The 24012-nt window shown below is 46.1% G+C and overlaps 2 protein-coding genes and 3 non-coding genes across 10 annotated transcripts; all 5 read right to left on the bottom strand.

Annotated features, from left to right (window-relative positions):
* Positions 1–196: 196 nt before the first annotated feature.
* atg16l1 (ATG16 autophagy related 16-like 1 (S. cerevisiae)) lies at positions 197–16610 on the bottom strand. 5 transcript variants are annotated; one of them, XM_076976657.1, is made up of 20 exons: positions 16548–16595; positions 15481–15589; positions 14660–14753; positions 14226–14331; positions 13755–13828; positions 13297–13548; positions 11287–11352; positions 11076–11162; positions 10910–10969; positions 9436–9480; positions 8534–8636; positions 6906–7011; positions 4900–4970; positions 4230–4301; positions 3564–3684; positions 2850–2955; positions 2319–2468; positions 2177–2224; positions 1930–2031; positions 197–1805 (listed from the first exon to the last, which is right to left on the bottom strand). In XM_076976657.1, the coding sequence occupies exons 1-20, from the start codon at positions 16575–16577 to the stop codon at positions 1712–1714; spliced, it is 1896 nt and encodes a 631-aa protein (XP_076832772.1). In that variant the 5' UTR covers positions 16578–16595; the 3' UTR covers positions 197–1711. The 5 variants fall into 5 exon arrangements, with proteins under 5 accessions (XP_076832772.1, XP_076832770.1, XP_076832773.1 ...); XM_076976655.1 differs by having other exon boundaries at positions 8534–8639; XM_076976658.1 differs by having other exon boundaries at positions 198–1805; positions 8534–8639; positions 16438–16610.
* LOC143478497 (small Cajal body-specific RNA 6) lies at positions 3774–4040 on the bottom strand. The gene has a single exon (XR_013121762.1).
* LOC143478496 (small Cajal body-specific RNA 6) lies at positions 5261–5536 on the bottom strand. The gene has a single exon (XR_013121761.1).
* LOC143478495 (small Cajal body-specific RNA 6) lies at positions 7114–7389 on the bottom strand. The gene has a single exon (XR_013121760.1).
* A 3188-nt stretch (positions 16611–19798) lies between the features above and the next one.
* cldn15lb (claudin 15-like b) lies at positions 19799–23156 on the bottom strand. 2 transcript variants are annotated; one of them, XM_076976725.1, is made up of 5 exons: positions 22784–23156; positions 21286–21450; positions 20751–20832; positions 20479–20592; positions 19799–20072 (listed from the first exon to the last, which is right to left on the bottom strand). In XM_076976725.1, exons 1-5 carry the CDS (start codon positions 23001–23003, stop codon positions 19979–19981), a joined length of 675 nt encoding a protein of 224 aa, XP_076832840.1. In that variant the 5' UTR covers positions 23004–23156; the 3' UTR covers positions 19799–19978. The 2 variants fall into 2 exon arrangements, with proteins under 2 accessions (XP_076832840.1, XP_076832841.1); XM_076976726.1 differs by lacking the exon at positions 22784–23156 and adding an exon at positions 21614–22520.
* Positions 23157–24012: the final 856 nt, after the last annotated feature.

Below are 24012 nucleotides of genomic sequence, written 5' to 3' on the forward strand. Positions count from 1 at the left end.
AGGTAGGAAGCCTTCATCTTCAGTAACGACAACACACAATGTTAATTGGGTCACATATTTTTGGTGTGCAAACATTTTGCATACATACAGAGATTTCATATACATTTATCATAACTTACACAATTCGGTAGACGCAGATTGAGGACCGATCCTCACCCCCCCCCCCCCCCCCCCCCAAAGTTCCAACAATAGAGTTGGATGTAAGCCACACCCACATGTAGCAGTGTAACCAAATGAGCCAATGAGACACAACGAAGGACACTCCGGAACACACAGGGAGGTGTTGGTGACTGGTTGAGGACACGTGATATGCAGGGAAGTTGCAGGTCAAGGTGCGTTTATGTGTCAGCGCTGTTCAATCTCGACTTTTCCTAAATGAATAATGACAAATATTTCACCCAAGTGGCGAACAGGGGCCGCATTTAAGAGCGTTTCGCCAGAAGAACCGACAGAGCAGCAACTTCTGTGAGAGGATCTCAGTGGGCTTCCCGCCGGATTAGTGTCTGCAGTAAACCACTCCTGACCCACCGCCCACCACACCACCCATCAGAGCTCCACACCCCCCCCTTAAACGACAGCAGCCTCGGCCCTACGCTGGGCCTGCCAACATACGTACTCGGGTACAACTCTAAGAGCTGTAGCTTAAATCGCAGCTTTCCTTTCGATTCCTGTTCTGTTGATTCAACAGCAGTTATATTTTCCTTCTTTGAGGTACACAGATTTGGCTGGGCAAGATTCCTGGTTCAATATTCCTACTGCAGTAAGAGAAAACGAGCTTTTAAAACAGGTAAACAATATGATCTGTGAAGTTATACATACATCTCAAGCTAAACTGTTCATTAAACCGTTCAAAGTAACCTAGTACTTTATTTTAATTCTATACACGTTCATTTTTAGGTTCCATGTTTAGCTCCTGTACCAAACATGACCTTAAATACCTCAGACCTCCGGGAGGTTTTTCCTTGTACGTGTTTTCTCTCCAGTTTCGATATATTTTCATCCAAATGTTCACCCTGAATCCTGCACTGTCATAATGAACAACTTCTGTTCACTGTCCACAGCTGCGTTGGGAAGAGGGAGGGAACTCTTACCCACACAGTCGTTCAACAGTGACCATATCAACCAGAGCGACACGGTGGCTGTGGTGGTGAATGGCGCACTCTAGTGGCAGGAGCTGAAAATGTAGCTTACTCACTTGCACACACCCCTAAGGGGCAGCGTAATTATGTAATGCAAAACGAACAGGAAGCGCGCTCACGTACAACACGCTCTTGGCATCGTCAAGCAGCAACGAAATAAAGATCTCATGAAGTAACCGTTTGAAAAAGACGCTTCGGGTCCTCGTCGTCCTTAGACGGTCCAGACTGTCCACGCGTCCTCGTGAATGCTTGAGCACGAGAGACGGAGAGCGAGGGAGAGCGGGAGTGCCGACACGAGTGCGATCACGATGAAGTCTCTCGGGGACAGAAGACTGCATACTCCACATGTCTAGCAGCCTACAGCACAATGCATCCTGGGAAATGTAGTCTAAGCCCCAGGGAGGAAAGTGAGGCACCTTCACTTTGTTTTGTCCTTGTATATGCTGCTTCACCTAATCCTGGCCTGATGCTCAACCAATCACAGCCAGGAAAGAGTAGAGCGGAACCAATCACATGCCAGGCCAGAGTAGAGCCGAACCAATCGCAGCCGGGCCGGAGTTGAGCGGAACCAATCACAAGTCGGACCACAGGACGGCGCGGCTGCCCTTCTCCACGCTCACCACGTAGGTACCAGATGGAGACCAGGACACGGAGTTAATAGCAGAACTGCAAAAACAAGGGAGGGTAGAAAGCAGATGAATTACACGAGAGGCCCGTTCTGCACAAACACACGAAGCTTTCGGGTCAATCCGGTACCACCGGCTGCAGTACTGGGGCCGGAGCTGCTCACCTGTGGTTCTTGTCCAGGGTTCGGTCCAGCTTCCCCGTCAGGACGTTCCACACGTACAGCACCGCGTCGGCCGACCCCGCCGCCACGTAGCTGCCGTCGGGGCTGTTCAACGGGCCCGCGTTAGTTTACCGGCTCATTTTGTAGACGTTTTGACCTTAGATCTTTAACACTTGGCATATACGCTGGTCCGTTAGCTTACAGACGAACACTTCTTACACACCGGAGGACATTCGGTTGTGGTTCTTACCTGAACGTGACTCTGGTGAAATCCGAACCACACTTGAAGCCCTGAGCACTGAAAACGGAGAGAAAACAGACGTGCGCTGCGGTTAAAGCCAACGGGGCTAAACGCTGGGCAGTGGAGCCTGACGGGGGCTGCGTGCGTCTACCTAAACGTCTGCCGCACGGTGTTGTTGCGCAGGTCAATGATTTTCACAAGGTCGTCACGGGAACAAGTGAGTAGCTCCGTTCGGTCATGATTCAGATCTAAAGATGTAACACGTCCCTTCAACTCTAGCTCACACACTATACTCTCAGCCCTACACACACACACACACACACACACAATATATTTAACAAAGGGGAACAGACCATCAATCGGAATTACACTCACGTTATGAGTACACACACGTATGACATGCACGTGATAATATACTAACGTACTACAGAGACAAGGGCACAGACTAATGTCTTATGTTATCTTGAATATTTCTAGAAACACAAAACACGAATATAAAAGACAACATGGAAGCTAGAGACTAGAATATGTAAATATGGATTTGTGAGCAAAACCTGAAAGAAGAATGAATTAAACCGTTTTGCATGTTTAAATATGCTCATTCCTGCTCCACTCACGCAGGGTCCTGACAGACATGATGTTGTGGGGTTTCACTGCAGGTGAACACAGTGACATCACTTACCGGATATCCCAGAACCGAACCTTCTTATCAAAATGGCCACTCATCACACACTGCTCAGTGCAGACTATGTCATTGCAGCTGGAACCAGCAAACACCGTCTTCATACCTGAGTGAGAATATGGCTGTCTTCACAACAGGTCATTTTAATTACATTTTGGGCAATAAGATGTTGGGGCTTACGATATTCTGTCCGGCAAGGATGGAGTAGGGGGCAGCGTAAATGTAAACGCTTGGGCTTGTCAGGGGGGCCGTGGTTGGTGTTACTGGTTGGTCATGGGGAGTTAGTGCTGGTGGTACTGGTGGGATCGTGTTAAGTATACTGGCCAAGCTGGGTCATGGGGAGTTAGTGCTGGTGGTACTGGTGGGATCGTGTTAGGTATAATGGCCAAGCTGGGTCATGGGGAGTTAGTGCTGGTGGTACTGGTGGGATCGTGTTAGGTATACTGGCCAGGCTGGGTCTGGGGAGTTAGTGCTGGTGGTACTGGTGGGATCGTGTTAGGTATACTGGCCAGGCTGGGTCTGGGGAGTTAGTGCTGGTGGTACTGGTGGGATCGTGTTAGGTATAATGGCCAGGCTGGGTCTGGGGAGTTAGTGCTGGTGGTACTGGTGGGATCGTGTTAGGTATAATGGCCAGGCTGGGTCTGTAGGGTTAGTGTTAGTGCTGGGTTTAGGTTTAGTGCTGGGTTTAGTGTTAAGGAAAGAAAACGTTCTTACAGACTTTGCTGCGCAAGTCCCAGAGCTTGAGTGTTCGGTCGTAGCTGCCGGAGACGATGCGGGCGTTGTCCAGCAGGAAGCGGGCCGACAGAACCTTCCCGCTGTGCCCAGTTAGGGTGTGCTGGAGGGGCAGGGACAGGCACGTTAGAGTGCAACACACACACGCGCAGACACACAAACACACACACACCCCAAATGGGACGGTTTACAGGTCTCAGTCTGAGGTTGAGATCAGCAGCCCGGGTCGACCCAGCTCCACCCTCCTGTGTGTGGTGCTGCTGTCGGACGCCTCCGCCCGTCTGCGTCTCGCTGCTCTCTCAGAGACGCACCACGAGCAACGTCCCCCTCGATGTCAGCCGCCCCGCAGACCAGCCACGCACACCTAGAGCATGCTGGGAACACAGCTGGGGCTGCTGGGAGGTTTGTGGAACTGCGAGGAAACCTGGACTTCAGACCTTTTACATCACATCATTGACCTTCCAACCCTCACCTGTGTGACCTTTCAACCCTTACCCATGTGACCTTCCAACCCTCACCCGTATGACCTTTCAAGCTTCAATTAGAATCCTTATCTCCCCAGAGCCAAGATGTATGGATTCCTGGACTCCATCTCAAATATCTTTGGGTATGATTGGTGTGTGTGTGCGTCTCAAGCAGTGCCCTTACTCTCAGTCTGTAGTCATCCACAGTCCAGATTCTACTTGCAAAGTCATTAGATGCAGCCAGCAGATACGAGCCCTGAGGAGAAGAAGAAACACCCAACACACAATTTTACACACCACACCCAGCCCCACCACACTTGCCACCCCACCAAACACACTGCTTCACCCAGCATTTGCAGTTTAAAACAGCTTTGGCTGTTTGTACAGTTCACAACTTCTACCCAACAATTTTAAAGGCTTAAAAATATGGGCAAACATAAAAAAAAAAAAACATTTTGTTATTACTAATATTTCACTGAGCCAGTGGCAGTTGTGAAAATATAACATTAACTGGTTATGCTCCAACTCAACATTTTTCTTTACTTGAGTGAATCCGTTTGCCTCTCAATAACTCAAACTTGCCATTTAAATATATATTCATAACTGAATCTACGTGTTCAGTGATTCACATGCAGATAAAAATGCCACTGCACATCTACATGCAAGTTATACTGTATTTTCTACACAATTGTTCAAGTTCTTTGATTCGATTGGCTGGCAGGTGTATTCAGGGCTCAAGACTGAAGCTCAGAACTCTCCATTTAGATGAAGTAGGGTGTCCCAATGTGAGGACAACACTATTCTTTCACCACACTGCAGTGTGTCACATGTCTAGTTGGGATGGTGCTACTTACAGTGCTGTCAAACTCAATGCTGGTGATTCCAGCATTACTGCCTGTTAAAGCCCCCTTGGATTCACAACGACCTGGAAGGATGAAGACCGACACACACACACACACACACACACACACACACACACACACCTGTTAAACAAATGAACATTGTCAACCGGAAAGGTCATTAACAGGTCAAAAACAGACAGGAACCACATTTCAGGAATGACACGGATGACCCTACTGAAGTTTGAAGTTCAACACTGTAAAATCCAATCACTTCATCCACTGTCCTGAATATCTAAAGCATACACATCTTTGTCCAAATAAAACCTAAACAGGCGTCTTTGCTTGGGCAGCCCTGGCGTTTAAAACTCCTGAAGGTCTCAGCTTGAAAACTGGAGATCATGAGCCGTGTGGTCTCGCAGTGCAGCTCCGCCCTCCTGTGTGTGGTGCTGCTGTGGGACACTGTCCTGCGTCTGCGTCTCGCTGCTCTCTCAGAGACGCACCACGAGCAACGTCCCCCTCGATGTCAGCCGCCCCGCAGACCAGCCACGCACACCTAGAGCATGCTGGGAACACAGCCGGGGCCGCTGGGAGGTTCGCGAGAACTGGCAGGAGACCTGGACTTCAGACCTTTTACATCACATCATTGACCTTCCAACCCTCACCCGTGTGAACTTCCAGATGCTGCCTCTGACCTTTGTGATCTGACCTTTTTGACTTTTTAACATTATCGACTTTTACCGCCTCCGCTCCACTGCAGGGTCTGAGCGTGTGCCGAGACTGAGAAACACAAGCTACAGAGGCTGAACTAGACTCTCAACCATCTAAAGACAATGTGCAAATGGAAAATCTTAAGAGCAGCCTGCACTCCAGAGCCAAGCCATTAAACCACAAATCGCACCTGCATACAAACACTCAAGCCACTCCATCATGTGTATGTACGGTTAGCATCTACGGCTAGCTTTGTTGTCGTGAGGTTGGTGTTGGCGCTCCCCTGACTCAACGCTGCCCGCTACGTCTTCTCAGGAACGCCGAGTGACACGTGGATAAACACCAGCAAGATGGCAAAGTCTGGCAAACGTGCAGCAGTCCAACACAGTGTCACATCACAACCATGTCAGATGTAGTGCTGTTGAGAACAGCCTGCCAGCCCCAAGTAGTACTGTAATCCTGTCATGAGAATCTGACCAGCCCAAACAAGATGGAATGGCTGGCAAACTGTGAGCCACTGCAGTGCAGTAACAGGACGAAGGTGATTCCATAATGAGGTAGACTGGTGTAACGCTAGTAATGTTAGTAACGCTGAGGTAATGCTAGACTGGGGTAACGCTAGTAACGTTGAGGTAATGCTAGACTGGGGTAATGCTAGACTGGGGTAACGCTAGTAACGTTGAGGTAATGCTAGACTGGGGTAATGCTAGACTGGGGCAACGCTAGTAACGTTGAGGTAATGCTAGACTGGGGTAACGCTAACAATGCTGAGGTAATGCTAGACTGAGGTAATGCTAGACTGGGGCAACGCTAGTAACGCTGAGGTAATGCTAGACTGGGGCAACGCTAGTAACGTTGAGGTAATGCTAGACTGGGGTAACGCTAGCAATGCTGAGGTAATGCTAGACTGAGGTAATGCTAGACTGGGGCAACGCTAGTAACGCTGAGGTAATGCTAGACTGGGGCAACGCTAGTAACGCTGAGGTAATGCTAGACTGGGGCAACGCTAGTAACGCTGAGGTAATGCTAGACTGGGGCAACGCTAGTAACGCTGAGGTAATGCTAGACTGGGGCAACGCTAGTAACGCTGAGGTAATGCTAGACTGGGGCAACGCTAGTAACGCTGAGGTAATGCTAGACTGGGGTAATGCTAGTCTGGTGTAATGCTAGTAATGGTGAGGTAATGCTAGTCTGGTGTAATGCTAGTAATGCTGAGGTAATGCTAGTCTTGTGTAATGCTAGTAATGCTGAGGTAATGCTAGACTGGTGTAATGCTAGTAATGCTAGTGGATGGGGCCAGCCCACAGTACCTGCTACAACCTCCCATAGTTTGACTCTGCGGTCCATTCCTCCTGTTGCTAGGATACGGGAACCGGGGCTAAACCTGACCGCATTCACTTCACCATCATGGGCATCCTGCAAACACACACACACACACAAACAAACAAGTTCAAATTGAGCCTTCATTTTAAAACAGGCGTCTTTGCTTGGGCAGCCCTGGTGTTTAAAACTCCTGAAGGTCTCAGCTTGAAAACTGGAGATCATGAGCCGTATGGTCTCACAGTGCAGCTCCGCCCTCCTGTGTGTGGTGCTGCTGTGGGACACTGTCCTGCGTCTGCGTCTCGCTGCTCTCTCAGAGACGCACCACGAGCAATGTCCCCCTCGATGTCAGCCGCCCCGCAGACCAGCCACGCACACCTAGAGCATGCTGGGAACACAGCCGGGGCCGCTGGGAGGTTCGCGGAAACTGGCAGGAGACCTGGACTTCAGACCTTTTACATCACATCACTGACCTTCCAACCCTCACCCGTGTGACCTAGAGCTAGAGCTCCTAGAGAAGCGAAAAATTTCACAGGGCTTGGTAGGGTCCATGTAGCCCACTCCCCTGCTGTGAAGGGATTAACGCCCATTGTCTTGGTAATGCGGTGGAAGCGGCTCACCCCCAGCTCATACGCCTGCCAAAGCACAAGCTGGCTCACCCCCAAGCTCATATGACCAAAACACCAAACGTGATACTTCACGAAAAAGTTGAAGTTACAAGCAGACTGTATGTTACCGATACTACAACAAACGGCAGAAAATTTGTAGACTCGTGTTTCAAAAGTTACAGTTCAATCGCACGTAGAGACGACAGTTTCTCTAATGAGTCCCGTCAAACAATAAAAATAAATAAAAATGTTTGAATCTTGCTCTTTGTATATTTCATATACTATACTATATAATATTTGTTGTAATCAAACACTTTCTGTTTCCGCGTTTGAATTCGCGTTTGAAAAGCTAAGAAATTATATGGCGCAATTAGCTTGATGCTAATGTTATATAGGAAATCCCATATCATTGCTAGCGAAAATTAGCATGGTCGCGTTGCATCACTGCATCACTGATAAATGTTGTGATCTAAACAGCAGGCTGGAAAAGGAGAGGAAAAGACAGGAAAACAAATTCATGTGCTCTCTATCTATCTATCTATCTATCTATCTATCTATCTATCTATCTATATTTGTGTTAGAAGCATTTGATAGAAGCATTTGTGTTTCTGCTTGTTTGTGATCTAAACAGCAGGCTTGAATCTTGCTCTTTGTACATTTCTTATACTATCTATCTATCTATCTATCTATCTATCTATCTATCTATCTATCTATCTATATTTGTGTTAGAAGCATTTGATAGAAGCATTTGTGTTTCTGCTTGTCTGTGATCTGTGATCTCTGTGATCAGAGACTTTCTGGGTGAGGCTGCTGCCTCAGTCTTGCTCTGTGAATTAACATAATAAAGGGTGATGTTTGGCTTTGCTAATTGCTGGCAAGAAGGAGAAGAAGGAGGGGTGATGTCCTCAGAATCCTGAATTCTCAGGAGCTCTAGTGTTAAGATTACAACTGTGACCTTTCCAACCCGACTTATGACCTTGAACACAATGCAGATTAAAGAGGTTACTCACAAAGACGTGGAGAGCTGTCGAAGGCACCCGGACCTCTGCACACACCCCAGACGGCGTGTCGGCAGTTTCGGGAGACGCTCCATGGGAATTCGACAAGCGCCGCCTTCTAGAAGAAACAGTCACACACACATTATCCGAGGAGAAGACACATGTAGCACAGGTGGCACATGTAGACACAGACACGCATGCGTAAACACAGGCTGAGGAACACGCGGTGAACTGTCATTTCGTGACACCGTAGCTAATCAAGTCATTCAGTGTGACCCCGACATGCACTCCCAGGCCTACACACAGAGAGCAGATACAGGTGTCAAAGCTTCAAAGAACAATCGCACCATTCAAGCGGGATCAATTATCAGTTATTGGTCGTGAGAATCAGTCACTCCTCCCATCGAGTTTGGGGTCATCGGACGTGACCTTTCAAAGCACCAGGCACACTGGACCTGCATATTCTTCTCATTAACTTGACTTTGCTTTTTAACTTTAGTTTGCGCGTTACGCCAATGTGTCTCAAACCCAAGGCTCGTCCTAATGCAAACGCAGGTGTTCATGCACAACCAAACCATAAAGCACCTGCCAATTACTGTGAGAAAGTGTTATGCTTTAACAGTGCATCACTGCCACATTAGGAAGATGATGGAGCAACACACTCCTTTGAAGAAAAAAATCTCAACCTCACCACATCCCCACACCACACCCACCCACACACACACACCTCCAGACCACACCCACCCACACCTCCAGACCACACCCACCCACACACCTACACCTCCAGACCACATCCACCCACTGCAACTCTGAACAGCACAATGAGTGCAGACCCCCAGTCAAACAGACCCTATATTCCACAACAACGCTCTCTCTCTCTCTCGCTCTCTCCCTGACACCACAGTGAGTATCACCTGGAGTCAGATGGGATGAAGCCAGACTGGACAGAACCAGACACGCTGCAAACACAGAGAAAGTGACATGAGACGTACACACACACCCCCCATCATGCACATATACTTGTATGGTTAATTTAGACACACACATACGCACACCTTTAGTTACATACACACCCCATCATGCACGCACACACACACAGGTACAGTTATTTTGGACATGGACACACACACACACACACACACACACACACACACACAATCGTGCACATACATATATATATATAGATATGGTAGATGGAAATACACACACCACCACAGCACCACGTTAAACATACTCCATGCAGTAGGCACACAGAATTACAGATGATATCATCTCTGTGGTGATACAGTCGGGTGGGGAGGGGCTGTTCCTATAAAACTTGTGAGGACCAGTGGTGTTTTCAGGAACCGAAAATTAGAAAATTCAAGAAGGTATTCTCCCCAGCAGACCACAAAACTAAAACCTCGGAGAGCACTTAAAACTAAGAGCAGGAACTCTGGTTTAAACTAAACGAATGAATGTAGGAGTTATGGAAGCACGGTGAAGTAGAATAACAGTAATGAGGTTACGTAAACTTTCATCTTAAAAGAATAAACGCATAAAAAGAAATCAAACATAAAGACTTCAAAAGACACAGCTACCACATGGACAGTCCAGAGACAGGATGACCAGTGCCCCATTACACAAACTACCAGTAGTTATCAAAACAACATGGAGGACATGAAAATCTCCACAGGAGTCTGTCTCCTGTTTATTTACGCTACATTCTTAGGTAAACTGCTATACGCTATCCACTCGTGAATTTCAGTTGATTGTAAACACACAACAGTACAGAACTGAAAAGCCTTCGCTAGTCTCAGACTGGGACAATGACTAGGCTGATATGGGTGGTACTCTGACAAAGGTGAATCAGGATGAATTGGTGTTCACACTAATGTGGGCAGATCAAGCCCAGACCACCTCTGAAAGTGGTTTGAGTGTCATTAAAATGGGTTTCTTAGACACACCATACCACATTCACACTCATTTGTAGTGCCGGCCACTTATGACCCCATCACCCAGGACGCATGTGAATGTCAAGTGTGAACAGGTCACAATAGACCTGCATGTTGACAATTTTTTCTATCCTTAATCACTGTCATTTCACATAACAAAAGACGCAAAGGAAACCTGATTGACTTTCTAAAGGTGCATTTTTAAGTGAGGACCAGCAAACTCACACCGGCTCCAGGAAAGAATACCACACACACACACACAAACAGGCAAGGGGTCCATCTCCATTATAGCAGAGGAGAAATTATGTTTTTGCCCGTTTAGTGTTGAAGGGGATAAATGCAACAAAACACTCACACTGTATAATTTGGATTTTTTCCACATATGGTCCTCACAAGTGTAAAAACGCACGCTCTCACATGCCAACACACACACACACACACTCACAGTTCATACCCAAAGATATTTGAGATGGAGTCCAGGAGTCCAGCAGGAGGAGGCTGAGATGATCGTTTACTGAGAAAAGAGAAGTGAAGGTTGTAGAGAAGCTTCAACGCTCACACCTACACACACACACACACACAATTCTGGCACGGGTGCGAGTCTTTTCTGATGTGCACACCTGGCTGTTCGGCTGGGTGGCCGGTTTGGAGACGTCTCTCCCGTGTTCTTGCCAGTATCTTCGGAAAGCACCTCAATGTCATCATCCCTGTTGCATACAGATTACTGAATTATTCTCCCTTTCCTGCCCGTTCCACACAGAACAAATAGTGTATCCATTTGTCCTGTGCAGGCCTTCATGTCATGTGTGTATGTGTGTGTGCTTCACTTACGGGTCAATGGGCAGCGGTTCCTTAGCTGCATCTGCCAAATCCTTCTGCAGTTTTGCCTGTCGGCGCCTGAAGATGATGTCACAGTGTGAGAACCAGCTAAACCACTCTTTTTAGAGTATGTACTACTATCACTTGCCATATTCTGCAGTAGGCCACGAAATTACACTTCTTGATAACTGAAGGCCTGGTACGTTATTATGTGGTGAATTATCTGGTACACAAGTTATACCCACGAAAGTCAAAGATCAAGAAGTTGAGAGCTTAAAAAGTGAAGCAGAACTAAATATAACGCTGAGTTGTATATATAAATTACAGAAGCTGTGATGTAGAGCACATTGCAAAATCCCTGTAGAGTTTCACTGAAATCAAACAGAACTATTAATTAAAAGGAAATATAAGCTTGTGAGTATATAAACAAACAAAACCTGAAACGAATGCAAAAACAAGAGGGATAGTTGATCTGTTAAAAACAACTAGTTTTGAGCAGTTTACTTACCTTTACCATGAGCCATTTCACTCTGCTCCACTAGCATTATGGAAGAACTTTAAAACATACCCTGGCATTTAAACCCTTTGGAAGATCTCGGACCTTAGCCAGCCAATGATCATGCGAGATTATAATGATCATTCAGAAGAGGTTGTCTTTGCTTTTAGAGACAGGCCATTAACTCTGTGTCCTAACTCAATGGCTCCTAGTTTCTAAATGCTGAAACATTCACACATATCGACACCCAAGGAGGCTCATCAGGGTTTTTACGCTGCAAACAACAAAGTGGAACAGAAAAGAGTTCTACAATGGAGAACTGAGATTTCAGGGCACTTTGTGTGCTCACAAAACCGCGCGTCACATAAAGGAGCTGCTTTTTCACCTTGGTTTTAGTCTTCATGCAAGAAAAAAAAGGGGACGTTCCTGTACACAACGTGATCAAAGGACTTTGACAAATGTCCCATTCATCTGGAGACAGTGATGTCTCGATATGTCCATGGCCTCCTGTAGCACCCACGTGTAAAAACGCCCTGGAGTAATAACAGAACTACAGGTCTCGGAGCGCGAGTGGGGGGGGGGGGGCAGAGACTATAAATGGTGGAGAGGATGAAGCGTTCTGTCCTTCACTCTCACGCTACCAAAAGTGTGACACTCGCTCCGGACGACCCACACACGACAGTTCGTCAAGAAACGCTGAGCGCAGCTTTAGCAAAGACTTCCTGCCTAGCGGGCTGTCAGCAGTACGCACAGCGAAAGCACCGACCATAGAAACGTTCCACATAAAGTGAAGAAATGTTTGCACAGGGAAAGTGTGTGTGTTACATACGAGAACTACATGCAGAGTTAGAGTGTGTTATCCTCACAGTTCACAACTTTAACACGTGAAGCATCTTCACACATCAGCTCTGTAATACTCATTCTGCATTCGGCCTACTGGGATATTAGTGCTACTGACTGGAGAAACTGGAACAAAGTTTGTCTGTTCATAATCTTTTAGTAATTCATGCACTTTCACAAATAAACAAACTAAAACCAGAAATCAGTGCCCTGGCATTCAGGTCAACCTTTAAAACTGTGTAAGAAATGTGCTAACATCTTCAACCACTATCGTCATGGCAACTCAACCTGGAAATGGGCCTTAAGGGGGACCACAAAAAATAAAAAGTATGGCAAGCCAAAGTGACCAAAGAATGGATTTGCATTAGAAACTAATGAATATTAATGAAATAAGTGAAATGAGCACATTGTTCCCAAATGTGTGAAAGCTTCACGATTCACCATTCAGATGAGTACTTGTGATACTGGTTTAACTGGAAGTACTGGTCAGGGTTTGTTAACAGAATAAACAGAGGAAGCACTTGATCAGCTGTCCCCCGACGCATGGGTGTAACTGCTCCGAAGAGACAAGGATGAACACTGCACTCAAATCAGTGGCCCTTCAAACTGACCTTCCTCAGTGTAATCTACACCTATGCCTGAACAATACTGCGTTTCACGTTCTCTACAGAGATGTTTCCTCTCACCTGCAGTCCTTCTCGTTCTCAGCGTTGAGTCGGTTGGCCTCCTGAGCCTTCTCTGCCATCCAGCGCGTGACCAGCTCTTGATTGTCCTCTGTGGTTTTGCGCAGTTTCTCCTCCAGAGCGCTGAACGTTATCTGCAGGGCGTCGTACTCGTCACGCAGCGTCTGATTGGCTCTCTCCAGGTCCGACAGACAGCTGCGCAGTTCACGACACTCCCCCTCCAGCTGGGAAATCTGCTGTTGATACTCCAACATCCTTTACACACACACACACACACACACACACACACACACACACACACACGTTAAACAGACGTTTCATTTGATAAAGCGGCCTTCTACATAGAGGAAGGCAGAACTAGACCCGACCCATGCACAAATACTGATGTGCACCGTTTTTCTGTACGTTGATGAGAACACGTAAACTCAGCCAACACCCAAACACACTGACCCACTACTTACTTGGCCTCGTTGTTCTGGATCTCTTTGTCTTTTTGCTGAATCAGGTTATTCAGTTCAATCACGCTCTGGGCCAGCTGCAGGCACAGACAGACAGGCACAGACAGACAGGCACAGACAGACAGGCACAGACAGACAGGCACTTTTAGACTCTGGTCAACTGCATTTATTGCATGCACTATAATATTTGTCAAATGCATTAGGGGGTGATTAATGCAAGCAGATTTAATATTAGCATAATTCAGAACATAAATTAAGCCTTTAGCCTAGCGCACTACCCTCTGCCATTACTCAGTGATGGAGGTAACTCCTGGTGAGACGGTGTTTACCATAGCAGGCTGGCCTCTATAACAGGGATACAGTTGGGTCATGGTGACACTGCGTTTACTGTAGCATACTAGCCTGGCGAACAGGCAGTTTCTACTGTCTGGCCTGATGCAAGGACCAAGGAGTGTTTAGCGTGGCGATGCTAACCTCTCCACGCTTCTTATGAAGCTCTGTGAGCTCCTCCTGGTGTCGTATTCGCATCTGAGCCATCTCCTGCTGCATGGAGTCACTCCGACTGGCCTCACTGCCTGGACTACACACACAATATATATAATTCAGTTTTAAATCACAAATGTATCATTGGACATTTACATCAGATAGATCTGGTTATTTCAGTTGGTCAGCTGAGCAATTGGGTCTGGATCTGATTCATAAAAAAAAAAAAAAATTACATCTTTTTTTTTTTAAACTATATATCTAGAGGCATTTTAGTCAGTTAGTGGTGGCTTATCAGATAAGCAGTCAAGAACAAGCACCTTTCTCTGCAAGCTATAAAGAAAGGCCATGTTTATGCACCCTTCAAGGGCCAAGAGTGAGGCAGAGGTCAAGGAGAGGTCAAAGTTAGCATCCCACTCACACACCTGAGATCATGTCTGTTCTGCACGTCATACTTCTCGGTCTGCATTCTCTCAGAGAGCACAGCCTGCAGATCCGACTTCTCCAGTAACCTGTTATCTACACAGAGATGGGGGAGACAGACAGGGGGAGACAGGGGAGGGACTTCAGCACAGTAGCGTCACTGGGCCAGCCTGCAACAGCATGCTCAGTGTTGGCAGGTGTATGACCATTATTGTATTTGTACCCGCTGTATGATTAATAATCTCAAAAAAGGCCAATTATGATAATTTGACCATCCCATGTGTGGTTGTAATTGGTTGAAAATCAGCCTGTCGCAACTGTGTCAAGGTTTTTTTTGTGAACCCTGAAGGCATCTGTTTCCGGAAACAGATGCACGATTGGCTGGAAATTCTAGCCAATCGTGCTTTTCAAAATGTGAGCTATGAGTGTTTGCCTCAGAACAACGGCCATGATTGGCTGAATTTTGGTTATGATGGGTGTACGATAATTTCCCTCAAAATACGATATTTTTATGTCTGCGGTACGATAATCCTACATTTCTCACCTGGTAACACTGAGCACTCTACACTGGACAGTAGAAACACGGCTGGCCTCTGTCCTACATGGATGAGCTAAAGCCTGCACCTAACTGATGCCCTGAGGAATTCGCAAACATGAACAGAAAAAAAATCCCTACATACCTACTGCTAGTACCTGATTGGCAACAATCCTTGTAAAGGCATTTTGTAATTAAAACATTGCAGATGTTGCAGAATGTAGGAGGAATGTCGGAGGAAGGCAAGTATGCAGATGAAAGGGGTTGTGGAAGAGTACCAATACTCACACTGGTGTATGATCTCCTCAAACGCCTGACGCTGCACCCGATCCCTCTGCTTCAGCTGCTCAGCAACATGCCTCTTCCATGTACACTCCACCTTCCGTCCTGCCATCTCCTACACACACACACACACACACACACACCCCATCAGTGTGTGGCACACCACGGCGTACCTCAGTAAGAGCGAGCCTAGCATCACAGATCAAACATCTACACCTTAGACACTATTCGTGGGCAGAGCAGGTCAGTTCCCTGAAGGCAAGAGGAGTGACTCCGAGAGTGAAAGTATAGATTAGGATCAGCTGGTGAGAGAAACACGAGATTTACGGAATCATAAACGTTTGGTCAAAGGTTCGTTTCGAAACTAGTCGGCACAAACGGTCAACAGTGTGTTTCCAGTAAACAGTAGCCCACTAACTATCTGTCCCCGTCGGACTGGAAGGGCGGATGCCTTAAAAAAAGTCAACAAGGAAGACACATTTCACCTTCTCACACTGACCTAGCTAGCTCTCCCTCTCCCATCGGCTACATGGCTAACTAGCTGCAGCACATCCATTCAGTAAGTCCTGTGGGTGGATATAGTAAACCTGCAGTTAGATAATAAAGACATTTAACTAAACACGTTAGCTACACAGCTAGCCCAGTGGAGTCGCCATGTCATGATCCAGCCGCATGTGTAAGACGACTAGCAATGCTAGCTAGCTGGCTAATGACTAGGCTAGACGTGACTAGATGCGAGTGAAGGTTAAAGTGAAACAGCTGCGCAGGTTACCACAAAATGTACTGGACGTTAAAGCCAGTCGGCCGTTTAAAACAAAACTATATACAGCTATATTCATGCTAACTAGCTAGCTAACCTAATCTGACTCGTTTCAAGCTTCACCCACGTAGATAGCTAGCTAACATTAGCCAGGTAATGTTTTTTTCAATGTTGTTCAATGCTAAACATGTATTTCTTTTTACCTCACAAGAGCCAAATCCCTCTGTAGGGGACCTCTAGGTACTCTTCAATGTACGTCTGAAATAATACTTCTGAGATAACAGAAATAAATGCACTAATCAGATCGATTCACCTGATGGCTAACCGACGCCAGACGCGACATTTGGGGGCGCCATTTTGGCTCTAGCGCCACCGTTTCCGGTAGGAAACCGACGCTGTGAAACTACACAAATAACAGTTACACAGAGACACATATATCAGATTTACATATATCACATAGATTCTTAATTGTCTAGAAAATAGTCCTCTAATATTTGTAGAATTGAATTTTTTTGGAATGCATTCACCGAGATATAGCACAGGAAGATTTATTATTGGTAAATATCATTGCAGAGTTTGCACACAAACATGGAAGTTATTTACCAACTTTCATTTAGGTTCCCATTTCCAGGTTTTTTTTACTACATAATATTATCAATAACACGATCATAATCAATATTTTATTATGCAATACTAGATTGTGAATGTAAGATAATGAGGCAGTAAAACACAAATTAATGTTAAATAAATCAGCTCATTTTGTCAACATCCTGACAAGGAGATTAGAACTGATTGGTGTCATATCATTGAACTTAAATGTCATCAGGGTGACGAACGTTTATCTGCATCATTATCTAGTAATACCGATATATTTCACTACTAGGTAAGTTGACCTGCCACAGTGTCTGAGGTCTGATAATGTTACAAGTGTAAGAGACTCCATAAGGGCTAGACATAGAAGAAATATACCCGATCAAGCTCATCTCTACTGAAAGAGAATACAAACATCTGTAAACTTGGGTAAAGGAGGCATTCCATAATGATGGAAGAAACCCAGAACCTCCATTACAATTAGCTCAAAAAATAATGATAATGGACATCTGAGAAAACCAAACGAAAACCTAACAAAAAGCTGACTGGTGTGAGGGGTTCCTGAAGTGGAACCCTGAGCTGCCCATGAGAGTCTCTACTTCCAGAGCAGCCGGTGTTAACCGCCCATAAACGGTTCATCAGTATGAAGACATCAACTCTCTATGGGCTTGGGATATGTGCCGGTGAGGAGGGAGAGAACACCACCTGCCTTGCACCATACGGCACCAAAATAAATCATTATCGGGGGCAAAAGGCAGCATGGCTCCTGGGGTGTCCACCAGACACCCTGGTGAACATGTCTGACAATGGGTGTATGAACAGTCTGTTGTTGGGTGGAGGCAGTTCATGTTGCCAAGCCTGTCAAGAGACGAATGGTGTCCACATGTCCTGCTTGATGGACACAGTTCCTGTGTTGATTACATGGAGTTTTTAACCCTAATGAAGGACAAACATGTTCACGTCACTGTCCTTCCATCAGACACCACCCACTACTTGCAGGGAGCAGACAGGACACTCTTCAAGAGCCTCAAGCATTACTGGAGGCCTTCAGGGTGTGAAGGCTAGACAGAAACCTATTTTTGGTTGTCCTCTCAAAAGCCTGGAGCAATGCAACAGCTCCCTCGACTGCCATGGCTGGCACTCAGGCCAGTGGCATTTACCCGCCGTTCCCAGCTTACGTCAGCATTGCCATCTTTGCACCAAGTGAAACAACAGAGTGAGAGAGAAAGAGAGAGAGAGAGAGAGAGAGAGAGAGAGAGAGAGAGAGAGAGAGAGAAGATACTGAGCTGCATCTTCAGCAGGTAGCCTTGCACATTCCCACTGTCCACAACGCTGTCTTCAGCAGTGGTGTCTCCAGGGCCCCAGGACGTGGTCCCGCCTCTGGTCTTTCTTCATGTCAACTGTCCAGAACATGAAGAACAAGCAGAGTAGATGCACAGTCCCAGCATGTTGAACTAAAACAGTTTAACATCTTTTCACAGCTTCAAGTGTGTTGTTCTGTGACTATAATAAGCTTTGACTCTATTTGTCCACATCCTCATTTATCAGTAAATACTACTGAGTGAGTTAAATGATTATTTCTCGAGTTTTGTTTATGCTGGCTGGTATTACATTAACATTCTGTGACTGTTCCTGATGGGTTCTCCTAAAATGGCACAGGTGAACCAGCCAACATTCCTGTAATACTGGTAATACAACTGGCAAACTCTCAACATCTGCAATAGGAAAGTGTGGTACCTTTTCCCATAAGTAGTCATCAGTTGTTCACTACATTTACAGTGCACAATGGGAAACAACATTTACATTTACAGTGCACAATGGGAAACAATATAGTAAACTATGTAAAGGATCCGATAAGATCACTGCAAATGGCTAACTCTATGAAGAATCATAAACAGTAAGTGGGGTGCAATTTATGGATGGATTTTGGATTACCACATGTCTGAGTTTGTGCATAGAAAGGGGGTGGAAATATTGAAAAGCACACAAAACTCCACCAAGAAAAAATAATGTCACACAGCACCTTTAAGTCCATCCATCATCTGAACTGCTTAATCCCACTAGTCGGGGTCACGGGGGGCTGGAGCCAATCCCAGCATCTCCGGGCGAAGGCAGGGTACACCATGGGCAGGTCGCCAGTCCACCGCATGGCCAACACACACGCACACACTCACACCTACGGGCAATTTAGTGATCAATCAACCTAACACGCATGTCTTTGGACTGTGGGAGGAAACCGGAGTACCTGGAGGAAACCCACGCAGGCACAGGGAGAACATGCAAACTCCACACAGAGCAGCCCAGACCGAGAATCGAACCCAGACCGCCTTGCTGTGAGGTGACAGTGCTAACCACCACACCACCATGCCGCCCCCACCTTTAAGTCAAGAAAGACAAATTAATTGACCTTCAGTGCCATTTTTACACCAAAGGCTGGTTTTCTCGGACGTGAACTGAGATACATCCTTGAGCAGAAAGTGTGGGCTGCTGAAGGTTCCATAACAACGTGACTGTAGGACTTCTTGATTCCAGGCCAGGCAAGGACACGTACATGTCTTCATGCTCTGTCTGGCACATCTGCACATCTTACAGATCAAGTCCACATTTTGCAAGTGTTGCTGTTCCCTAGTACATCTTCAAGCCAACAGAGAGTCAGAATAAAAGCAGCGATTTTCCCGTAAAGAGACCAGCAATTGAAAAAATGTAAGCAATGTAGTAATTATGATTAAAGCCCACCAGAGGGAGGCAGTTTGCTTGGTAAAAGTCAAATAACTCATATAGTCTGAGGCTTTTGGTAATGTATACTGTATATTGTTTATTTTATTCAGAACAGGTTTAATACAATGTTATATTTTAATTTAACTCCTGCCATAACCTAAAAATAAAACACCATGAAGTTCTGTCATATACAAATAGAGAATCTAACAATGTAACATGCAAAAAAAAAACATATAACCATATTCATTTAGCTCATCATCATACGCGCAATGCCTGCACACAGCTATAAAACGCAGACTCACACACATACACATCCTTTCAGAACAGACTTTACACAAATACCAGCACATTTGTAAATTGTCTTACGTTTTAAAAATATTTTCTTCATGGTTCAAGTGATAAAAGTTCTAGAACTAAAGACAGTTACGAGATGTTTCAGACATAGGCTTTAGAGCTGGTATTCTCTGATGCAGGAGGAGTTTTGTAAATCTGATGGCCCTGCCCGGCAGTGTAGTTATAGGTGTAAGCCCTGTGGAGAATGAGACAATTGCAGCATGCAGTTTCCAATCACATCGTTTACTGTCAATAATTCAACAGGTACTCAGAGGTTTGTGAATGTATTATTCCCTCTCTCCCTATGTGTGTGTGTGTGTGTGTGTGTGTGTGTGTGTGTGTGTGTGTGTTTTTATAAGCAGTGTTGGGAGGGTTAGTTTAAAATGTATTGTTACAGATTACGGTGTCTTTGACTTACTGAAGGGCTACTCTCTGTTATTTCGGACTTTCTGTTATTACCAAAGCTAACAGGAAAAAAGTTAGTGAGAGATAGACTGGAGATATGTATGGCAGGGGAATTAATGTCTGAGTGTGTGTGTGTGTGTGTGTGTGTGTGTGTGTGTGTGAGAGAGAGAGAGAGAGAGAGAGAGAAACCCTCTCACCTTGTGTTTCCGGGTCCTGTTGCTCTTCTAAAGGACCCACACAGGGTCCCTCCTCCCAGAATCACCAGTGCAGCTGCTGCCCAGCCCAGATAAAGACCAGTACCCAGCTCAAACCTAACGCACACACACAAACACACACATGCATTGTGTGTATTCATGTGTGTGGATGTTTGTATTTGTGAATTGTGTGTATTCATGTTTATGTGTGGATGTTTGTATTTGTGTATAGTGTGCATTCATGTATATGTGTGGATATTTGCTCCATCACTTACTTTGTGCCCACGTAAAACGGATCATTAAACTCTCGCACAATCCGATCAGCGTACCAGGACACAGCCGCCAGTACACACACCCCTGTGAGTGAGAGAGGAAGGGAGAGAGAGAGAGAGGCAAAGAAGGAGAGAAGAATAGAAAAAATAGCAGTGAAGTTATTGGTTCGATTCCCACCAAGCACACATTATACTAATAAATGCGAAAGTATTTACATAAGTTGCTCTGAATAAGAGCATTTCCTGAATGATGAGGTGTTCAACAAAAGAGGTACCAGAGGAAAACTGGACTATTCCTGCACTTAACACCAACTTCCTTAACACGCAACAGGAATGCAAAGTTACTTAGACAAACGATTCGATGAACATAGGATGTACAAATGCTTTAGGTTTGCGGACACGCATGTGTGTCTAAGCATGACCCATAACCTTTGTGTGTTTCTGTGTCCCTGTGGATGTGTGCTGCATGGTATGGTACCTCATTTGTGCATGTGTGTGTGTGTGCGTGTGTGTGAAAGAGGGATGGAGAGAAACAGACCGGAGAGGAGGAAGAGGAGTCCAGCGGTGAGGGTGATTTTGCCTTTAGCTTGCTCAGTCATGCTACCCAGCTTGGTGCATTTGAGTCCAAGTACAGACAACAGTATGGAGACCAGACCCAGAAGTAGAGCTATGATCATCAGAGCTCTGCAGGCCTGCACATACCCTACAACACACACACACAAACACACAAAGACACATCGTTGATCTACATAGATATGGTAGAGAGAGACAAGCTACAAGTTGAGTCAAACCACAGTGCCATGTTCACCCAAGGTCTGCATAATGTCCTCGAAGGGTTCTACTTTCTTCACACCAAATCCCGTTACCTTCCAAAGCGAGCAGCGACTCAAAGCGCCGGCAGTTTCGGATGCCCGTGCTGGCCTCCGCACACGCTTGCCACAGGTTCTGGTACTGGCGGGTGGACGTGATCACACTGCCAGCAAACGAGGTGACACGCCAGTAGTTGTTGGCGAGGGAGACGGCCGTCAGGAGCCAGCCACCCACGCACATCAGGAATCCCAGCAACTCCGTACCCATCGACATTATCACAACTCACACACACACACACCAGGATCACCAGGAGACACACTCCGCTAAAGGTCTAACCCACACCTGGACTTCCTTGCTCTGTGACGGGCTGGATCCAATAGAACAGATTACACACACACACACACACACACACTTGTCACGCTTGACAGTCTCTGTTCACAAGGATGCTGGTGGCCCGTTCGCGAACCAGCATCAAGAGTACAGATGCAGCCCCAGGGTATCGAACCTCCTGGTTTCTTTCCACCAGCAAAAGACGTAACGCACGACTTCCCCAGCAGAAGAAAGCTCCGGTGTAGCAGTGTCCGCAGGTAAGAGTGTGTGTGAGGGACACAAGGTGCATGACATACTGGACTTTAGTCAGAGGAGCAATAAAGTCATAAACCTGGGCCCATCCCTATAGAAACTATGACGAGTTGAGGTGATGAGGATAATGAATGAGCTCACGGGGCAGTTAGCACACAGGGTTTCCATTTGTGGAAGTGTCTATGGAAACAGCGCAGTAAAAGCCAACCGCCACTAACGGACCCGTTTCAAACACTCCGATAAGACAGGCCACAGCAGAAACGCACACACACACACACAAACGAGCATGCGCGCGGGGTGACGCTGCAGTCGGCAACCGAGTGCTGCATGTGTTGATGTGTGTGTTTGGGTTTGTGTGTGACACACTTGTGTGTGACACCATTATTGCTGTGAGTCTTGGCGCTGCAGTACATCTCTGTCATCACACATCATCACACATAATCATAAACACATCACTTGGGCTCATTGCTACTGCTGTGTTCAATGATATTTAAATAAGTATTACATAATATCACTTTAGCTATAATAAATAATGGAGTAAATGTCTCTCTCTCTCTCTCTCTCTCTCTCTCTCTCTCTCTCTCTCTCACACACACACACACACACACACACACACACACACACACACAGTGGTGTTTTCTCACCTGGCAACCCAAGCACGGTTTTGTATCTCTGACACTGGATGGCCCCCAGAGAGTTGGAGGCACAGGTGAACCACAGGCCCTCGTACTGGGAGCTGCTGGTGACGACCGCGTCGGCGTGACTGTGAACACGCCACATGTTTGAGTTCGTGCTGCTGGACTCCAGACACCATCCGATCACGGCCAGGAGCAGCCCCATCACCTCCACCATCACCTCCGCCATCCCTGCTGGGAGACAGAGCGAGGGAAAAGCCCCGCAGAAACAGACGTGTGGTGAGAAAGAGAGACGTGTGTAGACAGACGTGTGATGAGAAAGAGAGACGTGTGTAGACAGACATGTGGTGAGAAAGACGTGTGTAGACAGACGTGTGATGAAAGAGAGAGACGTGTGTAGACAGACGTGTGAAGAGAAAGAGATACGTGTGGTGAGAAAGAGATGCTATTATGCTAATAGACGTAAAAATTAACCAAACACCAAGGTTCTTTAACCTGATTAAATTCAGTATCAGTGAAAACTTTGTTTCATGATCACATGTTACTGTATCTCTAGCGTAATGAAACCAGTAAACACCTCATGGTAGGCCATTATTTCTGTAACCTTTATCAAATTTGCTTTGTACTGTTGTAAAGGTTACGCTTGCACACCAGTTTGGAGTCTGGTCACAGGCTGTGTTTCTTCAGAGAGACAGCGCTCACTGACAGAGCAGCCTTGACCTCTCAGGAAGGCAAAATATGAGGGGGAAAAACAAATGAGCAAAAATACAGAGAAATGTTTAAACAGAGAACAGTCTGGACCTCACAGAGTCGTTCCTGCCAGACACCAACACAGTGGGAGAAGTACATTCACTACCTCAGTCCTGTAGAACTCCTATAAAATTTCACTTTCTAGGACAGACCAAAATTGCAATGATCCTGACAAACGGAGACTGGTAGTCCGCAAAAATATAACAAAGCAAACCCACTTTAGAGCATAAAGAAACTCCTAAAAGAAATAATGTCTGTAAATAATAAAACGTGGAGATCTTGGTAAATAGGTAATTGACTCATATGATGTGAAACAACACAATAGGTCTGTGTGTGTTTTCAGGGTTTGGCTGCAGGAAGCAGTCGGTGAAGGAGAGTGTGACCTTTGGTAATGTCCTGCTCTGTATTGTAAACCTGATTGCTGAGGAGGTTTATGTCATTTACACTAGTTTTTAATGTACCACCGTTCCACACTCCAGCCTGTCGGG

Source organism: Brachyhypopomus gauderio, chromosome 16, assembly GCF_052324685.1.
Source record: "Brachyhypopomus gauderio isolate BG-103 chromosome 16, BGAUD_0.2, whole genome shotgun sequence".
NCBI lineage: Eukaryota > Metazoa > Chordata > Actinopteri > Gymnotiformes > Hypopomidae > Brachyhypopomus > Brachyhypopomus gauderio.

Coding starts and splice junctions, on each gene's coding strand:
- atg16l1 (XM_076976655.1), bottom strand. CDS start 16,577: ATGTCGCGTCTGGCGTCGGTTAGCCATCAG. Junction 13,549..13,754: donor ATCCAGAACAACGAGGCCAA/GTAAGTAGTGGG, acceptor GTGTGTGTAAAG/GATGTTGGAGTATCAACAGC. Junction 2,956..3,563: donor GGACTTGCGCAGCAAAGTCT/GTAAGAACGTTT, acceptor ATTCTCACTCAG/GTATGAAGACGGTGTTTGCT.
- cldn15lb (XM_076976725.1), bottom strand. CDS start 23,003: ATGGCGGAGGTGATGGTGGAGGTGATGGGGCTGCTCCTGGCCGTGATC. Junction 20,833..21,285: donor ACTCCTCTTCCTCCTCTCCG/GTCTGTTTCTCT, acceptor TCTCACTCACAG/GGGTGTGTGTACTGGCGGCT. Junction 20,073..20,478: donor ACAGGACCCGGAAACACAAG/GTGAGAGGGTTT, acceptor CATTCTCCACAG/GGCTTACACCTATAACTACA.